Source organism: Fusarium graminearum, chromosome 4 (assembly GCF_000240135.3).
Source record: "Fusarium graminearum PH-1 chromosome 4, whole genome shotgun sequence".
NCBI classification, from domain to species: Eukaryota; Fungi; Ascomycota; class Sordariomycetes; order Hypocreales; family Nectriaceae; genus Fusarium; species Fusarium graminearum.
The window spans coordinates 1,967,203-1,986,696 of record NC_026477.1 but is presented as its reverse complement, the minus strand read 5'-3'; the positions used below and the strand labels follow the sequence as shown (position 1 = coordinate 1,986,696).

Genomic DNA, 19,494 nt, shown 5'->3' with positions numbered 1-19,494 from the left:
GCTATCGGCGATATACCCGGCTCTGTTGGCGGTGATTAATAACATTGCCCCTTACCTCGAGGGCCTGAGTAGCGCCAGCAGCTCCAAGCTGATTCAGCTGTTCTCCTCCATGTCCTCGCCCTCGTTTCTTCTTGCCAATGAGACTAACCATACCCTCTTGCATTCGCTTTTGGAGTCTATTAATTCCATTCTAGAGAACAAGTACCGCAAGAATCCTGAACTTGTGTTTGCTATCCTCAGGAATAAGAAGCGAGTCGAGGCCCTACGCTCATTTACTCTTGAGAGCGGGCAAGAGGAGATTGAGAGGCGCAACAGAAGAAGAAAAGACTCTGGACAGCATGCTGACCCGTTGGAGGCTACATCCGTTCGCAGCTCAGTCGACAGCCTAAGAAGTCCAAGCAGCGCCCACCCTCGCCACTCATCACTGGAGGAAGTTCCAGAAGACGGCGCATTTGCAATCGGAGACGACGATGAAGACGACGATGACGATAGTGACGATGAAGAGCAACAAGAGACCCCTGCAAGGTCAACTTCGAGTGAAGCGCCTTCCAGAAGATCATCAACCCCCAACGCCGAGGACGCTCTCCCAACACAACTGAGGGGAATGTCTGAAAAGGCTCGCGGTAAGATGCCAGCCGGTGTTCCCAATTTCTCACGGCAGAATAGCACGACAAGTTTGGGCGGACACTCAATATCAGGGCAATCACAAGCGGGCGCATTCGAACCAACGGCTCACTGGATTGATAGCTGGTTGCTGGAACTGCCGCTGCATACGATCCTGGCAGTTATCCAGCAGGTCTCAGCTCTATTGCCGCGCCAAGAATTGGCAGCTGATATTCCGATACCAGAAACACTTCGGCGGATCTCAGGTGTTGGGATTGTAGGTATTGAACCTTCAGCCCCTCGTGTACACTCATTTGAGTGGTCTCAGCTCGCTCTGGGCTGGTATGAGTCTCTTTTATGGGGCGTTATATTCACAAACGAGATGCAAGTTTCGAGAGGAACTATGGGCATATGGAACGGGACTTCGATCAAGCTCTTCCGAGTTCAAGAAACAGCCCCAGAAGGTCCGACTCTGACTTCACCCCGGGGTGCCGTTGACGCAGTTGGCAGCAACATAGTGTCACGAATAGGGCAGATGAATCTTCGTGGTGGGCCGCAAGGTAGTAACCAGCCGCCGCCACGGAATGGCTGAGGAGTTCCCAAATCCCATCGACAATAGCATGTAGGCCAGTCACTTGCTCGGCATTGGACCGTGGAGCTTCGCTAAAAGTCATCTACCTACCTACATGCATACCCCATTCAGTACCCTATTCCCAAAAAAGGAAGGGCTAGTCAAAGAGGCCAGCTAAAAGCTAGCACAGGAAACTGCTAGCTGGATTGTTTCATGACCTTCGCGCATGGCAACGGTTCATGTATGATTAGAGACCAGACGATGCGGTGTTACATAAAGAAGAATGGGCTGCATACAGGCGTTTGGATACGGATTGGAGTCTAAGGAGAAGCTAAATATCTTGCATAAGTTATCGAGTCAGCTTTTCTCAGTTTCACGGTCTCGACCGTTCCTCCACACGTTCTTTTATCACATGATGAGATGAGTTGTCAAGCATCGTTGTCTCCTCAGCCAGCGTTTCATGTCTTGACCCATCTCATGCGGTGTGACACGAAGAGATGGAGGTGGCTAATTCGCTGTCCTGTCATGATCAGCCACAGCCAGATCACCGTCTGGGAAGCCCCCGCTCCAAGTGTTCCACACCAGCTGGTTTCCCTGTTTTCAGAAGCAAAAGTTGGCAGAGGTAGTAGCCGAATAAACATGATTTGTCTATCCGTACACCGACATGGGTCAAAGCCACGTCTGATGTCCTGAGTGATCATTTCCGAAGCCGCAAGGGGACTTGCATGCACCGCCACTATCTACCAGGAAGTTAGTCTGTTGGACGAATCACGACACGATTCGGACCATTTGTGCCGCATTCCCCATGCGCTAAAGCCACAGCGGGTGTCAGCCACGTCAGGGTCTCTTAGTCCATGCAGCTATCGCGACCAGGGTTAGGGTCCTGTGTTATAAGGGTGGATGTAAGGGTCCTTTGAATTCTGGCCGGGTTACGAAAGCAACTCAGCTCGTGAAAACGAGTGAGTCGCATTTGTTTAATTTCTCGGTCTTTCTCATCTTGACCTGTTTGTTTTGACCTGCTGTAAACCATCTCTCTGCAATATTCGGCTACTTGTGACACCACATTGTATCACGCAATCGGACATCGTTGATTCGTACAGTGAGAGCCATGTCACAGGAACAACAGCAACAGCCCGGGGACTCCGGCGAAGAGATTCAGCCTTATCGCATACATGTGAGCTGAGACAGATAATGCCGCTTTGGGGAACACTACTGACTTCCCTCCCAGGTGTCGAGCAAATATTTGGACATTACGCGTCAGAAACTAGAGCTCACTCGACTACCTCATGAGCCGTCTTCTAAAGATTGGTGGGAGCCAAAGCCTCAAGTTGAATCTCTAGTCGATTTCTGGTGAGCTAAACTCCTTATGTGTAAACAATCCAGACCTGTGCTCACATGTTTTATCTAGGCAAGAATCATTCTTGTGGCGGGATCACGAAGAAGAGCTGAACAACACACTGTCACAGTTCAGAACCAGCTTCCAAGTTTCCACACCGCCAACACCTGTCCGGGTTCATTTCATCCACGCTCGCTCACCTCATGCAAATGCTATTCCTCTTCTCCTCATACCGCCTTTTCCTCTAACTAACCTTTCACTTGGTCATCTCGTTCAACCACTCAGTGACCCTGAAGATGCTGGGGTCACCCAGCCTTTCCATATCGTGATCCCATCATTGCCTGGACTAGGGTTCAGTGACACTCTACCCTCCAGTGCTCCTCCAATTTCTACAGCGGCTAAAGTATTGGATGACTTGATGAGAAGGTTGGGCTATGAACACTACATTGGCAGCAACGCCGGATCTGCTTCGATTTCCCCAGCTGGAATTGACTGGAGACTGGCCCGACATCTCTCGAATAACTTCACAGAATCTTGCTTGGGATTCCATATGATCGCACCTCCTCTGACATCCCCTACACTTTCAGCTTCAGCAAGTGAGTGGCTCAAGTGGAAAGTGGCCCGTATCCTAAACTCTCCGGTTCTTGGATACACTAAGGACGATATTACGGCCATACAGAAGCGGAAGACGTTGCGACTGAACAAGAAGAAATCTGCAATCAATCTGGGACAAGGTGATCGCAACGATTACGAGCCCAATACACTCTCTTATGCCCTATGCGACTCGCCTACCGGCCTGCTCCTATATGTGCTGAAGGTCCTTCGCACCCTAGGTCCCAAGAATGAGCTTTCAGAAAAGGACATCATCACTCTCACTTGTCTTATTTGGCTGCCTGGCCCCGAAGCTGCTCTCCGATTCTGGGCACAGTGTGCTTCAGACATTGAGCCTGTGGAGGGAAAGAAACATGCCAAGAAGCCAAAGGTTGCCATCACTGTTTTCACTGGCGACGAAGATCAGAGCGAGGAGCAAAAAATACTGCCTCGACCTAGAAAAGTAAGCTATGCTTGCCCCGCCTGGGCGAACAAGGACTACCAGGTGGTGCATCTGAACCGAGCTTCTGGAACTCCCGGGTTCTTAGCATGGGATCGACAAGATGTGATTCTGGATGGAGTGCGTGGTCTGGCAAAGACAATTCTGGAAAAGGATACGAGGATGCAGGCTGCGGAACAACCTGGAGCAACGCTTCAGGACCAGCTTGAAACACAAGACGGCCGCATTGCTCAGGCAGATCTATCTGGAACGACCATGCAGGAACCAAAGGCCAGTCCCAGCGAGGGTCCAGCTAAGCAGGAATTACAAAAGCTTGTAGAGGACGAGGATCAACATCTGGCTCCTCCACAAGCGACCGCGCAGGGTGTCGCTCACTGATGAAAGATTGGACGAGGATAAATTTCGACATGGCTCATGAAGAGGGAAGAGACATAAATTGATACCACTACTTATTTTCTTATAAATTTTCTTGCTCTTAATAATAATCAACGACTTCATAATGACATCAAAACTACAACCGATTTTTATTTCTGGTCCATGATCAAGACTTTCGTGATGTAATATTGTTTAATCGGGAGCCATTGACTCGAGGGCCTCGCACAACCTCACGCAAAGGAGTTTAATGTTGCCACTGTTATGATGAACCATGGCATTCGATACAAGATGCGCTACCAGTGACAGTTCTGGAGACAGTGAAGAAACATTATTAGAAATACATATTATCCTCCCGATTTCAATAGAAAGTGAACTTCCAATTATATCGGTTCGTTGAGTGGCTGGCTGCTGTATTGGAAGAAAGCTATGGGGTACGTACCGCCCTAGCGTTTCGAAGCTGAATGTAGGTTCGTCAACCACCACCTAAGCTTCGACCCCTCGACATCCAGCTTTCATACCAGCAACCACCAACTTAACAAGTTGGCGCTTTCAAACTTGCACATCCGGGCTATCGAATTTTCTGCGTAGAGCTAAAGTGACTCTATATCCTGCATTTCCTATAGCGACAATGCGCTTCGAAGCAGCCAATATCTCGTAACCGTTTCGCCGTCTGCTATCACCAACATGTCGAATCGATACGACCGACCCCCTCCCCGTGAGGGTAACGGCTATGGAAACTTTGGCCGCTCCAACGACGACTACAGATCTGGTTATCAAGATGGATACGGGAGCGATCGATTTGCCACGCCACCAACTACCCAGCAACCGCGACCACCGCCTAGTCTTCGACAAATGTCGTCGCGGTCACGTATACCACAAGTCCAGTCACAGGGACAAGGACAATCACAGGTTCCCGACACTCATGCTGCACGACAAATCACCGAGGTTATAGACCACATCAAGAAAGAATGGCCTTCAATGTGCCAAGATGACTGCGTTCCAGTTCAACTGTCGCTACAACTTCTTGACAAGAGCTCGGTTGGTCGCGCCCATGAATACGGCCAGTTTCAGCAATCGCATAATTACCTCCAAGAGTCTCTGAAGGGAATCGTCCACGAACATCATCAGGGCTTTAACAGTTCGATTGGTACATTTCACAAGATCCAAAGCAGTATTCAGCAGTCGCAAAAGCGAGTGCGAGCACTAAAGGAGTCGCTGGCGAGCTCGAAAACGAGCCTCTGTGCGACAGATCCAGAGCTAAAGAAGCTTTCAAAATCATCGCAAGAATTTGATGCGCTTTTACAAACACTGAACGAGCTCGATGATCTCCGTGCCGTACCAGATCAGCTGGAGGCAAGAATATCCGAGAAGCGTTTCTTGACGGCCGTAGAAGTATTGCAAAGTGCTCTCCGGAAATTGCGAAAGCCTGAACTAGACGATATCGGTGCTCTCGCTGACCTGAGGAGCTATCTCGCAAACCAAGAGACTGCTTTGATGGACATTCTGGTGGAAGAGCTGCACGAGCATCTCTACCTCAAGTCACCATATTGCCAGGAACGATGGCAGAACTTGGCTAAGACCCAAGGTGCTGTAACGGAAGGCTATACTGACATTAAGCCCATCGCTCCATTTCACATGGTTCTCGATGCCATTGATGTCGACAAGACAATCAGAGAGGACCCAATGAAGAACCCCGAAGCTGATACATTCTATTATGTTGGGCTGTTGGTAGAATCTCTGAACAGATTAGGGCGACTGCAAAATGCCGTCGAGACCCTCAAGCAGCGATTACCAGTTGAACTTTTTACTATCGTCAATGAGACTATCAACGAAGTAGACCAAAGACACCCTAGCTCTTTGAGAGGTGGCTCAGCCAGAGGCGATGGTCTTCATGTATATGGCACACGCGAAACACAAATGAGGGCAGATGTTATCTACGATCTTTTGTGGTCGTTATATGGAAAGTTTGAAGCAATCGGAGAAGGTCACCGTGTTTTCCACGAATCCATCAAAGTCCTTATCCGACGAGAAGGCGCTGGTAACAACAGCGCACTCCTTGGCAGCTTCAAGGAGCTGTGGAATCTTTATCAGAACGAGATTCGATCTTTGCTGCACAACTATGTTACGACAGACGCTGACGTTTACCAATTCGATTCTCCAAACCCAGGAGATACGCTCCACGGCAAAAAGGATGTACGGGAGCATCTATTCAAGTTCTCGGAGGCCAACACGAAATCTGTTGAGATGACGAGCGAATACGATGCACTTGACAGCATCATACAGGACGCTGTCCCTGGTTTGAAACAGGACAGGAAAGGACGAAGCGCGCCAGAGGGAGGGAGAAGAGGGGGCGATGGTGGCCATGGCAGCAGCCATCAAACGACCGGCTCGTACAAATCCCTGGTGGAACCGAGTGTCTTCAATATGAGCTTACTGCTACCGCCGACATTGGTGTTCCTGCAGCGACTCAAAAGCATCGTGCCCCCTGGCTCCGACCTTGCAGCAAGCACATTGACAACGTTTCTGGACAATTTCTTGGTCAATGTTTTCCAGCCACAACTAGACGAGACCCTGGCAAAACTGAGCGACACTGTGTTCGGAGAGGCAGACGCGTTCTCGCAGGATTCAGGCTGGAGTCAGGTTGCACGTCGACCTGTGTTCCGAGGAACGACGGCCTTCTTCGAGGTTGTGACGGCATTCTGTCGCATGCTGGGCACAATACCGCCAGACCAGGCACTCAGCTCGTTAATCGTAACTCAGATGATGCGATACTATGACCGCTGCTTCAGCTGGTTCAAAACACTTGTTGTCAAGGCCCAAGACCAAGCTACAGAGATCAGTAACGATAACCTGAGATCATCAGCGCGCTTCTCTCTGGATCAAGGGGAGCTCCAAGAAACCATGAAGAAGCTCTTCACGGCAGAAGAAATGGATTGGGAACTGGCCGAAAAAGAGATTCACTTGTTGATGGAGCTTACGAACGAATCGCCACTGGATTCGGGCGACATCATCCAAGATCGAGATTCGATTTCGTCCCTTTGTCTTTTGTATACCAGCATGAAATGGCTTGCTGTCAAGATTTCTGGACTTCGTCAAATTACGACGCACGACACGGATACATCACGACAGAACTTGCCTCGACATTCAAACCGGCGATGGACTCTTATGAACGAGCCTAGCAAGAGCGCCGGCGAAGAGGGTCCTGTGTCACTGCCGTTGACGCAGGAGACTGTACAGTAAGTTGCACGATCCAATGAGCAAGGCACAACACTAATCAGCGATCAGGGCATTTGACAGCATTGTATCTTCCTTTGAGGAACTCGCAGGAACAGCACTACTCACCCTCCATATGGAGATTCGGTGCCGCATAGTCCACTCTCTCGGCATTGCCTTGTCGCCAACAGTGGCACCCTACCTCCTCGACCAGGAGGTGAGCGAACCTGATCCGCAGATTCTAAACCTCAATTCAGAACTGGTGTTCTTTGATGAGACCATCGTTAAGTTCCTTCGAGACAAGGAGATTGCATTTATCAGGACTGGCCTTGGTCTGCTCATCAACTGCTACCTCGTAAGCAATGCAGGCAAGGCATCGCCAATGAACGATAAGGGCTGCGGGCGCATGCAGCTCAACATCCTCGTACTGCAGCAGAACCTCAAGAACGTGGAAGAGGGTGTAGACCTGGCGCGTACAGCAAACTACTTCTCTCTATACGAGCAAGGAGCAGATGCTATCGTGGAGAAGGCAAAGGAAGACAAGGAGCAACAGCGGGGCACAAGCGCGCAAGACCCCGACAACTTTTCTTACGATGAGCTGAAGGCACTCGTGGAGCTATGTTACAGTGAAGCCATGGCAAATCCCGAGCGCGGAATTGCCACAGCAGCCAAGAGGCAGATGCAAGACAAACTGCTTGGGCTCAGTGAGCACATGTGGCAGACATAGATAGATCGAGGCGATGTGTACTGCATTAATGGCTGGGGTTTGACGGAGTTGCGGTTTACATGGTATACTGTTGATATTAAGTGATGGTAGAGTAGGATCACGACGTACTGTACAGTAGAGCAGTAGCGATGTATGATTGAATGACATATCAGTATTGAAACTGGCACAGCCCGTTTATGGTATCAACTATGGTCTTCAGCTATCCTACTGATGGATCGTTTACCTGGGATAATACACAGATATAACAATGTACACATGTTCGCTGTCACTTGCTGTAAGTAGCCGCGGAGAACCACGCGGCATCCATGACAGAGCACAGGCAAAGACAAATGGCAGCGCAATATTCATCCCATGACTTTATGCAGTGAAACCAGAAACAAGAACGGGCGATGCGCCGCCGCAACTCTGCACTCACAAACGCTTCGAGAATGCAGAGCCAAAGATTGGGTCTCACAGAATAAGAGACAAAACGATTCAGTCACTTGACGCTACCCTGAATCGGCTTTGAGCTATTTTAATTTTTGCATCCTCAGGTCGCAGGACCGGTAGTCGAGTGTGGGGAAGAAAGAGAAGCGATTTCTAATCTAGCAGGGCCATTAAAAGAAATGAGATCGGCATGAGGCAGCCCAGAGGTGGCAACACTGAGGACATGATGATGATAAGGGGTTGTATTCGGGAATTAGTTATTGTCCTAAGAACAGGGATTGTATCTGTATGCAAACGAGGAGATATGGTCGTGAGGGATCACTTGTGTCTTTGGAACTCGTGTTGAATGAGATCTTGTTCGTATCAAATGAAGCGAAATAGATACTTTTGCGTTTTCAGGTGTATAAGGGGTTGTTAGATCATGTTACTCTAAGTACCGCATGCCGGGATTGACGGTGGAGTAGAAAAAGGTCTAGAATAAATCTGTCAATCGGTGAAGCTGCAGTGGAAGGATCAAGCATTGATCTCGAACCGACGCGAGATGCCTTTGATTTAAGAGACGTGTCTAAGTTTTTATGATGTGTTTTGAGAATTTGCTATTGTCGTGTTGAGTATGAGCATTATTAGTACTAGATAGATACCTGTGTACCTAGGTATGTGTGTATATGGATCATTGCCCATCTCTCTATCTCGTCAGGCACTTTTGCAGCCTCATGTTGCACATGTACAAGGCCCCGGCCGCTTGTGCAGACCCTTAAAAAAAGATAAAAATAATTAAAGAGCAAGCCACGGCGTCTTCGAGCGGGCTTCTACTGCCCATAGAATTTATTCGCGACACAGTCATCTGTAACCACCCAAAGCCAGCCAAATTGGATTAAGGTTGCCCCTGAACTTAATCTCTGTCGAGGTAGCGTCTCATAGTGTGCTGGCGGGGACGGTACCTTGCATTGGCTGTGGTTAGTAGACCAACCAATGCACCTTATGCAAGCCCCCCCGCGGCTTTCGCCTGGCCGTCTCAAACCCGGACCACGGGAGGAGTCGAGGGTTTTTTCTCTACTGGGTAGGGGTATGGATATGGAATGCAATTCAGGAGTTTTACAACGGGCGGTAAGTTGAACTACCGTAGACTACCTATGCTAGGTGTAGTCAGGTGGACGGTTATGGGAATGAATGAATCGTCCATCAATTGAGTTGAGAACTAATTATCCGCAGACCTTGATTCATAAAAGTAAAAATGTTGTTTACCATGATGAAATCAAGTTTGCCTGCATAAATCATATGCTCATCGGCTGCAGTAGCTGCATCCTCTCTAAATCATGGAACACTCTCCTGTTGGCCTCCTTTCTCCTCTATCGCTGCACAAATGCCAACTTTTCAGGCTCCATCACCCACCCTTGTCCATCTTTTAGCAACCACTCAGTGTTGCAGTAATGCATCCTCGCCCATCCATTATCTGGACTGTCAGCCCCTTAACTTGTTAGTCCGCGCACATCCGCCACATTGGCCCCCTCTGCTAGTGTCAGTGCTGTCTGTTGTACTGTAGGTACTGTACTACTAAGCCAATTGAGACATTCATTGGTTACCTTGGAAAATCAACATCAATCAACAACAAAACAAAGGGACAAACCCCAACCCAACCTCTTGCGCCAGCCATTGGATTGGATTGAACTGCAGTACCTGTTTCATTCCATCATAGGGTCTCTTTATCTTCCCCTTTAGTTACTTTGTGTTACCCGCCTTCTTTGTTTTTATACATACATTATCATCATCCTTCACCCAGGTATCCGTCCATGCCAGGCTACTAAATTACACGGACCTGGACGACTAAATTACAGCATTTAGTCCAGTAAATGATACGTACTCTTTCATGGTGTCTGTACTGTAAAAAGGAAAATTGACTGGATCCGACCCGACCTGACCCCACGCGTCTGAACCCAGCGGAGCAGTGGCAGCCACCTTTCTCCCTCTGTAGCTCCATTTTGGCTTGTTAGGTTCCCCTGGATTCAGAAGCTACTACATTGGATTGGACAAACATCTCAGGCTTTTGGAAATCTTCACTTCCATCAAATTCTACATCATCAACAACCACTTACTATCTTCTGCTCATACTTTGTCGCTCTCTTGCTTTTTGCCCCTCGCTTTCTCCCATTCGCTCGACTTGGCTTTGCGACGCTTTTACTTTTACCTTTCATAATCACCGACTTGGCGTACCCCATTACCGCCGCCGCTCTTCTCTTCTTGTCGCATCTCGACCCCTAACAACCGACTCTCGTTCACCCTTTTTCCACACTCGTTGGCTCTTGGGCCGCCCGCCTCCGTCACCATGGAGACCTCGTAAGTCTTGAAGCCTATATCGAACCTTCCGACGTCGGCCGTTACTAACCTTGGCTTCAACAGTCTCGGTGCGACAATTAGATCTTTCTGGCATACTATGACCAGTTATGACAGACGTATGCCGCCCCTTTACCCACATTGCGACTTGCCGAAGCCCATGAACTAAACAATCTCCAGACTCCTCATTCGACTCCCCTTACCGAACCGGTCGCCATGTCCCTCTGCAGGACGGTCGTGGTGGCATCATGACGGGTGTGGCAACAGCCTCTGACTCTCGAAACGACGTCTCATCTCCGTATACCGACGAAACAGGCCGAGGCTCCCCACGTCTGGACGCCAACACCTTCGCACCAACGGGTGCCCCATACTCTCCCGGTCTGAGGTCAATGAGTGCTCGCAATGCCAGCCAAGGCGATGGTTTCGAGGTGCAAAGCCCTGGTGACGTCCCGATGCAGAACTTTAATGATGGCCTTCCACCTGCTCCCCCAGTCGCCCACTCCTGGAGGCGCATAGATTCCTGGGCCGATGACAACTACCCAGAGCTTTTCGATCAGCTTTGTGAGGGTGCTACCAACAACGATCTGAACGACCTGGAGCACCAGCTCGACTGCTCCCTTCCTCAGGATGTCCGCGACTCTCTTATGATTCACGACGGCCAAGAGCGAGGAGGACTGCCCACTGGAATCATCTTCAGCCATATGCTACTTGACTGCGAAGAAATTGTGCAAGAGTGGGACAACTGGAGGACTGTTAATCAACAATTGCTCGAGACCTCGGTCGCTAAGCCCTCTCCCCCTTCCCGGGCTTTCGGCGGCAGCCGTGAGGCCTCTTCCTCCCGGCCCGGCGGTGGTGCTGGTCCCAGCCCTGGCCCTTGGAGACAAGATCTCATGTCTCGCCAGGACTGTGTCCCTGCAAACGCTGTCCAAAAAGCATACGCGCACAGCTCTTGGATCCCTCTGGTTCGCGACTGGGGTGGCAACAACCTGGCTGTTGACCTGGCACCTGGTCCTGGAGGCCAATGGGGTCAGATCATTCTTTTCGGCCGTGACTACGACACCAAATACGTTGTGGCTCGTTCTGGGTCTGCCTTCCTCGCTGTTGTCGCGAACGATCTCCACAGCGGCAAGTGGTACGTAGACGAAGATACTAGTGAGCTCAAGCTACGAGAGTTCAGGAGAACAGGAGTCGAGCCCCCCTATTTCAGCATTTTGAGGTGGAGGATGGAACAGAAGTACGGACGACGCGCTCCCTCCAAGAGACGATCCATGGGCCCCAAGCCCAGCTCTCCTCTGGGCTCGCGTTCCTCTTCCCCCTATGGAAGCGGTGGTGAGAGCGAGGGCCGAGGTCGATCTATGCAGCGTCTGAGCGGTTCATCTCCTTTGGCCAGCCCTCGACCCGGTGCTGGGCCTGGTTATGGGAAAGCGACCCCTCTGAGTCGGGTAACAGAAGAGACAGCAATCCCCGAGCTTGCCGACGCATACATCCAGCCTGAGAAGCTCGTAGAGGTTGAAACCCCTCGACACAGCCAAGACAGCAAGACTCCCACTGTCACCAGCATCCCCCGCGTGGAATCCGACCTCCTTAAGGTGGAGGAAGAGCCATCGCCAAAGGCGAATGGCAAGAAGCCTGAATTGGTGGATGAACCAATGAAGACCATCGAGATTTAAGCACGCTCAAGCGATTATTTGGCTATAGATGAAAGCACGGAAACTAGCATACAGGGACAACGATTGCATGAGACTCATTATTTCAAACCTTCCGCAGAGACTCCACGCGAAGCGACTCTCGGACAGGTGTATACACACAAAGACTTGGCGTTAAGGGCGTCGCGAGGAATATGCAAGATTCCATGACTCTTTCCCATGAGAGGCATTATTATTTTTCTTCTTCTTTTTTCCCCCTCTCTTCCAACGGGATCAGCATCCCGAAGGGCGAGACAGTGGGAACGGCATACAGGCTCTAGTATATTATGGACGCTTTATTCATCAGTAAGGGACGATAGGTAGTCGTCGGGGATAGTTAGGGTTGCATCTGTTAAGCAGCTCAGTGAACCTCTCATGGAAGATAGGATTGATGGTAATCATTGTATGAATAAAAAATCACGTTTTAATTAAACCTAAAGGCACATTTGCGATATCAGTGAGATGACTCGCTCTCTACACAGTCAGTAGTCTTTAGGTGTTCGGATGGATCATCGCCGAGGCCATGGTGGCTGATGGATGAAACTTGGTGGTCACATCGCGGTGTAGGGTAACTGACTGACCGAGTGTAGCAGTCGTTTCAGAATTGCCTCAAAACACAATTGTAGCCGAAGTTGTGTCATTTGCTCAAGTGTGTACACAGTACTTTTAGAAAGGCGTCTGATTGATAAGAATCTTATCTCAGGCAAGATGATCAACACCAAATCGTTGATCCCCACAGCTGAATCCTTCACAGCTCTTTTGTGCGGAGCTAATTCGCCGGCATCGGGGTAATCAGGATCATTAGGTAACTACAAGACTTGGCGTATTCGTTACACTGTGAAGTTATATCGGGTGGCAGTCCCTACATACTGAAAACATTGCTTCATCGTGATTATAGCACTGCAAAGCGAGATCATCTCTGTGACGTATCCACCATGAGCGCAACCACAGCAGCACGTCGACTTCGAGTTGGTATTGATGTCGGTGGAACAAACACAGATGGCGTCCTCATTGATCCTTTAAAGACCTCAGGACCTGATCGCGGCATCATCGCATGGCACAAAGAACCAACAACCACAAATCCTAGTGTTGGCATTAACAATGCCCTCACCAAAATGCTCAGCTCGGCTTCCATCAGCCCTGACGAAGTCGCCAGTGTGACCATCGGAACTACACACTTTGTCAATGCTGTCGTTGAAAGAGACGCCACCAGACTATCTCGAGTCGCTGTTATCCGCCTCTGTGGACCCTTCTCTAAGCATATCTTGCCATGTGTCGACTGGCCTAGTGATATGAAGGAGCTTATCCTGGGACATCATGCTCTGGTAAAGGGTGGGCTGGAAGTTGATGGTCGGCTGATATCTGATATCAACCAAGATGAGATCAAGGCACAATGCGCAATCATCAAAGAGAAGGGAATCAAGAGTGTTGTGGTCATTGGCGTGTTCAGTCCCATCGACACAGTCGAAAGACAAGAAGAAAGAGCTGCAGACATCATCAAGGGTGAAATAACCGGCTGCGATGTCGTGTGCTCTAAAGAAGTCGCCAATCTCGGCTTCCTCGAGAGAGAAAACGCAGCCATCCTCAACGCTTCCATCCTACCCTTTGCCCGCAAGACAATCCGATCTTTCCATGAACCTGTCAAGAGGCTGGGCCTGAACTGTCCTGTCTTCATTACTCAGAATGACGGCACTGTACTTTCTGGCGAACTAGCTGCCCGTTTGCCTATCCGAACATTCTCGAGTGGTCCCACCAACAGCATGAGAGGAGCTGCTTTTCTAGTGCAGAACGAGCTTGACGAAGCCATGATGGTGGTGGACATTGGAGGAACCACATCCGATGTTGGTATCCTTCTGGAAAACGGCTTTCCTCGACAACAAGCAGCTTATAGCGACCTTTCGGCTGTTCGCATGAACTTTTCGTGCCCTGATATCAAGAGCATCGGCCTTGGCGGAGGTTCTATTGTACGGAGAGACAACGGCATCTCAGTAGGTCCCGACAGTGTCGGATACAAGTTGACACAGGAGGCTGTTGTATTCGGCGGAAAAACCCTCACAGCGACGGACTGTACGGTTCTCGCTAACCCAGGCCTGGAGATTGGAAACGCAACCCTGTTGAAAGACGCCATTTACGAGGATGAGCTTGACAAGGTCAGATTGGCCATTAAGCACAAGTTGGAGAAGGTGATCGATACAATGAAGACATCACCTCAGGATATTCCTGTGATTCTTGTGGGAGGTGGAGCCGTCATTGCCCCTGATAAGCTCAAGGGAGCGAGTAAGGTGCTCAAACCCCAGTGGTCACAGGTTGCCAATGCGATCGGTGCTGCCATGGCGAGAGTCAGTGCCGTCGTGGATACAGTCAAGTCGACAGTGAAGAAGTCAGCGAACGAACTCCTAGAGGAAGTCAGCCAGGAAGCTATTGAGAAGACTGTCAAGGCCGGGGCTCTACGATCAACCGTCACTGTCGTCGAAAAAGAAGTCTTGCCACTCCAAGTATGTTTTACTAGAATAATTGTTCGACACTTTGCTGACTACTACATAGTACATTGCCAACAAGACTCGGTTTGTAGTCCGAGCCACAGGAGACTTTGACTTTTCGAAGGAAAGTGTTGTGCCTGAAACAAACGAAGAGTCCGAGGAGCACCAGGAGATGGATAGTTACGAGAAGAGTGCCAAAGACCAAAGTTCAAAGCGTGACACAAAAGAGGAAGAGGATTTCGATATACTGGCATACCGCCCCGATGTGAGGGAACGAACATGGTATATTTCAGAGAGGGATGTTTCATGGATCGCAACAGGTTGCTACATTCTTGGCACAGGTGGTGGCGGTAGTCCCTACGGACTGATGATTCGACTTCGATCCCAGCTGCGCAATGGAGCCATAGTTAGAGTGGTCAACCCTGAAGATCTGTCCGACAATGCACGGGTTGGCTGTGGCGGCGGAGCAGGAAGTCCCACTGTCGCGATCGAAAAGCTTGCAGGCGATGAACTGCTTGAAGCACAGCAGGAATTATACAAGATGTGCAACACATCAGCCACTCACATGATCTCTGTCGAAGTTGGAGGCGCCAATGGCCTTAGCGGATTATTGCTTGGCTCGAGCGATCAAATGGATATACCTACAGTTGATGGAGACTGGATGGGCAGAGCTTATCCTACAAAATGGCAGACGACGCCTGTGGTTTTCAAAGAAAGGGAGACCATCTGGTCGCCCATCGCTGTGAGCGACGGAAACGGCAATGTTCTCGTCATGCCAAAAGCATCCTCTGATGAGGCCGTTGAGCGCATCATACGCTCTGCCCTGAGCGAGATGGGCTCCCAGGTAGGCGCCGCAGATGCTCCAGTGACAGGAGCAGAGACGAGGCGCTGGGCTATCGAACACACGCTTTCTCAATCGTGGAGGATTGGACGGGCAGTTGCTCGAGCACGTAAGGAAAACCGTGTGGATAATGTTGCTGAGACTATCATTGACGAGTGCGGTGGTCCTGGAGCGGGTAAAGTGTTGTGGAAGGGTAAAATCATCGGCGTGGAAAGGACGCTGAGGAATGGACATGTCTATGGTGAGTGTCTTATCGAAGGTGCCGATGTTCGAGATGAAGCGAGTGCAGCTTCCGGAGAAGTCTCAGAGCAACAGTTCAAGGGCATCGTCAAAATTCCGTTCAAGAACGAGAACATCGCTGCTCTCAAGGTTCATCCTGATCGTAAGGAGGAGCTCCAAGAGGATGTTCTGGCCATTGTCCCTGATCTTGTTTGTGTCATTGATGCACAGAATGGAGAGGCGGTTGGAACACCAGAGTATCGATATGGATTACTTGTAGTTGTGCTGGGAATAGCTGCGAGTGATAGGTGGACTGGCTCAGAGCGAGGAATAAAGATTGGAGGACCTGATGCATTTGGGTTTGAGCACTTGAAGTTTGAGCCCCTGGGCCAATATTTCAAGCCGAGGAGTGTTATTGACGAGTATGATGAACAATAGGTTATTATACAAGATGATAATACTCCCATATAGAGAAAGTTTATGGAGATCGCAAACTGTAAATGTACTTATAGTAACATTGTTTCACGAATGTCTATGGTTGATGGTGAGTTTAATGTTCAATCAAGGTGAGGCTTGTTCACCTGAGGCCAAATCAGGCTAGCGCAGATATTGACCGTGACCCACCTTATATGCCGCCGCCTTCATCATGGTTCTCTTTCCATCGTCCATAACAAACTACCACGAGCTCTTCTCAAATCTACAAACCTCAGCAAACGGCTACTATCATACGTACTCGAAAGCTCTTTGAAACATAGAAAAAATGGGTTCCGTTGTTCTTCCCCATCTCAACACCGGCTGGCACGTCGACCAAGCCATCCTCTCAGGTAAACACTATCGCATCTCCAAACATGCACGCAATCTTTACTAACTTTTTCTCCAGAGGAAGACCGTCTCGTCGTCATTCGCTTCGGCCGTGACTGGGATCCAGACTGCATGCGCCAAGATGAAGTCCTTTACAAGATCGCCGACAAGGTCCGCAACTTCGCCGTTATATACCTCTGCGACATCGACCAGGTCCCCGACTTCAACCAGATGTACGAACTCTACGACCCGTGCTCCCTCATGTTCTTCTTCCGAAACAAGCACATGATGATTGATCTGGGTACCGGTGACAACAACAAGATCAAGTGGGTTCTTGAGGACAAGCAGGAGCTCATTGACATTTTCGAGACGGTGTACCGAGGTGCCAAGAAGGGACGTGGTCTGGTCGTCAGTCCCAAGGACTACTCCACTCGACACAGGTATTAGCTACGAGCCGGAAACCTTTTGGACTTTTGGGCGCGGATTCGGAGTTGGACTTGTTTGTTTTATTGAGGGGTTGCTAATCATGACTTTTGTCACAACAACGGAGGGTAGGAAAGTAGGGACATCGGGCTACTAAGCCAAAAGCGATAAATGAGATTACGACACTACGCTTGCTGCCATGGCAGTCAGTCTTATGGATCAAATGGTGAGACTCCAAGGTGCTTTTCATGAAATATTTCTGACACGGCTTGACAAGACATCCGACGTTTGCCCTGGCCATTTTACATTCTCTCGGTAAAATGTGCTAAAAACGGTGAATCGAAAGGTGAGATACTAATTGTGACAAGTACAAGATTTTCCGTGACGTGAGTCCGTGTAGTGAAGCCTTACAGGTTCATGCGACGTTCTTGTGAGATGCAGAAGAAGTAAAAAGTTCGTGCCGTAATAAATCTCGAACAAGCTGCTAGATACGAGCGACGTGAGTGTATTTGCACCATAATAGGACAAGACACCTGTTTTTGAAAATATCCCGTTATTATCTTGAATAGATACTCTATCAGTAAACAACCCTTGTGGCCTTACTTGGAACTCTATTTTTTATTGTTGAACTACTGATACCGTACTGTTACCCTTCTTGGATGACTCGCCACCTCATCAGTAAACAACTATAACCCGAATGGCCAAGTTTCATGGTACTCCAGCGGCGATCGAGGTTGATGAATCTCCAATGTTCCAACATGTTTCGACTCGTCAAACCAGATGTATCCATCAAACTGGTCCGGCAAGATGGCATACGAGTAATGCGAGGCCTTCTCCGTCTCTGGTTTGTATATCACACCGATAGATCTCTCCAGCCGTTCCCCACGTAGCGCCTCCCGTAGTTTCTCATCACATTTCCCTTTGCGCAGATCCAGGACAAAGTTACCGATACCCGTTGCATGCATAAGCTCTTCATAACTGCCTGGGAGCCCCGGTTGGACCTTTATTATGTTCATGTCACTCTCCCAATTCTGAGCTGCAGCAACAGTACCGGTGTTTGTGCCTGTCCCGATGCTAAGAGCATGATCTCCAAATGCCCTCTTGCAAAGTTCCCCAATGTTGAGTTCGTGACTAGCCCAGCTCATACTTGTGGCGCGAGCATCACCTATGTGGCTGTTGTGCGCCCAGACGATGGCCTTGGAACCCTCACCCCGATGCTCAAGGACTCTCTTGAGGGTCTCAAACATGTGCATATCTCGGTGATTCCAAGATTTGTCTTGTCCTCGGTACATGGCCTTGTAATACTGCTCAGCATCTGTGGAAAAGTCAATCCCTACTCGAAATGAAGATAAAAAGACGTCGGATGTTCCATTTACCTTTCACAACTCTAGCATTCTGCTCTCCGTTGTGGAACTCGACACCACCGTCAAGTGCTGCAGAATATTCGATCCGTTTCCTCAACAGATCCCCGAGCATTGCAACGACATCTTGCTCATATCCCTTGAAAGACGTTGCCAACGACTCTAAACCATATTCATGGGGATCTTCCAACCAGTCCATCAGATTGATGTATCGCCCCCTTGCCACTTTTGCCATGTCCTTATCAACAGTGTCCAGATAATCGATGACTGCTTTCATTGACGTCCCCATTGAGTAGAGGTCAAGTCCATAAAACCCAGCGGCTTCCGTGACTTCACGACCAGAGTTGTAAGACCGCATCCATTCGACAAAGTCATGAACTTCCACATTGCGCCACATCCATGTTGGGAAACGTAAGAATGGTGACTCTCTTTTTTCCTTCTCCGCCATCTGTGTTGTTTCCACTGCGCCTTGCCCTGGAACTGGGCGGTGTCTGACATATCTGTCTACATGCTCGGCATCAGACCAATCTGCTTCAACTGCAACAATATTGAAGCCGTGGTTTTCGATCATGTACTTCGTGATCTCGGCACGAACAGAATAAAACTCAGATGTGCCATGAGAAGCATCACCTATAAGTAAGACTTTACAGTCGCCAAAACTGTCAAAGTATCTCGTAATTGTACCGGAATCCTGAGATATTGACCCGAAAGGCGTAACGTGTGTCTTGAGCTGTTCTATTGCCGAAGGTTCCATGTTGAGTGGCTCAGTTCGATTCGGGGATGGTGCAGCAAGTTTCGAAATCAATTTCGTTTACAAACTCTTCTGAAGAGACTATTAGAGATGGTTTCTACAGGAGTTCCTCGAAGATAATATAGTCACGAAAATACTGGCTTGTCGCCATTCGGCTATGAGGGCCACCCTGTACTGTGTGACATCACAAATACTCATGAGTGATGCCCAGAATTGGTGGGCAGGTGGATAGGTAGTTTTTATTGATCAGCCGACGGGCATACAATGCAAATAATAAGAAATAATAATGTGTCTATGAAG

The 19,494-nt window shown here is 49.3% G+C and overlaps 7 protein-coding genes across 7 annotated transcripts; 6 read left to right on the top strand and 1 right to left on the bottom strand.

Annotated features, from left to right (window-relative positions):
- Positions 1-109: 109 nt before the first annotated feature.
- FGSG_14037 (uncharacterized protein) lies at positions 110-1,195 on the top strand (the record flags this gene model as incomplete). Its single annotated transcript, XM_011328382.1, has 1 exon — positions 110-1,195. One exon carries the CDS (start codon positions 110-112, stop codon positions 1,193-1,195), a length of 1,086 nt encoding a protein of 361 aa, XP_011326684.1.
- A 1,087-nt stretch (positions 1,196-2,282) lies between these two features.
- Positions 2,283-3,939, top strand: FGSG_07000 (uncharacterized protein; the record flags this gene model as incomplete). Its single annotated transcript, XM_011328381.1, has 3 exons — positions 2,283-2,348; positions 2,403-2,524; positions 2,583-3,939. The coding sequence occupies 3 exons, from the start codon at positions 2,283-2,285 to the stop codon at positions 3,937-3,939; spliced, it is 1,545 nt and encodes a 514-aa protein (XP_011326683.1).
- Positions 3,940-4,620: 681 nt separating this feature from the next.
- Positions 4,621-8,087, top strand: FGSG_06999 (uncharacterized protein; the record flags this gene model as incomplete). Its single annotated transcript, XM_011328380.1, has 3 exons — positions 4,621-7,172; positions 7,222-7,853; positions 8,029-8,087. The coding sequence occupies 3 exons, from the start codon at positions 4,621-4,623 to the stop codon at positions 8,085-8,087; spliced, it is 3,243 nt and encodes a 1,080-aa protein (XP_011326682.1).
- A 2,324-nt stretch (positions 8,088-10,411) lies between these two features.
- FGSG_06998 (glucan synthesis regulatory protein) lies at positions 10,412-12,749 on the top strand. The gene is made up of 3 exons (XM_011328379.1): positions 10,412-10,636; positions 10,700-10,752; positions 10,814-12,749. The coding sequence occupies exons 1-3, from the start codon at positions 10,626-10,628 to the stop codon at positions 12,301-12,303; spliced, it is 1,554 nt and encodes a 517-aa protein (XP_011326681.1). The 5' UTR covers positions 10,412-10,625; the 3' UTR covers positions 12,304-12,749.
- Positions 12,750-13,253: 504 nt separating this feature from the next.
- FGSG_06997 (uncharacterized protein) lies at positions 13,254-16,296 on the top strand (the record flags this gene model as incomplete). The annotated part of the gene is made up of 2 exons (XM_011328378.1): positions 13,254-14,813; positions 14,863-16,296. 2 exons carry the CDS (start codon positions 13,254-13,256, stop codon positions 16,294-16,296), a joined length of 2,994 nt encoding a protein of 997 aa, XP_011326680.1.
- Positions 16,297-16,538: 242 nt separating this feature from the next.
- On the top strand, positions 16,539-17,219 carry FGSG_06996 (mitosis protein dim1). Its single transcript, XM_011328377.1, has 2 exons — positions 16,539-16,682; positions 16,739-17,219. The coding sequence occupies exons 1-2, from the start codon at positions 16,619-16,621 to the stop codon at positions 17,104-17,106; spliced, it is 432 nt and encodes a 143-aa protein (XP_011326679.1). The 5' UTR covers positions 16,539-16,618; the 3' UTR covers positions 17,107-17,219.
- Positions 17,220-17,768: 549 nt separating this feature from the next.
- Positions 17,769-19,197, bottom strand: FGSG_06995 (uncharacterized protein; the record flags this gene model as incomplete). The annotated part of the gene is made up of 2 exons (XM_011328376.1): positions 17,769-18,397; positions 18,459-19,197. The coding sequence occupies 2 exons, from the start codon at positions 19,195-19,197 to the stop codon at positions 17,769-17,771; spliced, it is 1,368 nt and encodes a 455-aa protein (XP_011326678.1).
- Between the last annotated feature and the right edge of the window lie 297 nt (positions 19,198-19,494).

Excerpts from the sequence above, each read along its gene's own strand:
- FGSG_06998 (XM_011328379.1), top strand. Across the intron at positions 10,753-10,813 it reads TATGACCAGTTATGACAGAC|ACTCCTCATTCGACTCCCCT; the intron begins GTATGCCGCCCC and ends AACAATCTCCAG.
- FGSG_06996 (XM_011328377.1), top strand. The coding sequence starts at position 16,619 with ATGGGTTCCGTTGTTCTTCCCCATCTCAACACCGGCTGGCACGTCGAC. Across the intron at positions 16,683-16,738 it reads CGACCAAGCCATCCTCTCAG|AGGAAGACCGTCTCGTCGTC; the intron begins GTAAACACTATC and ends CTTTTTCTCCAG.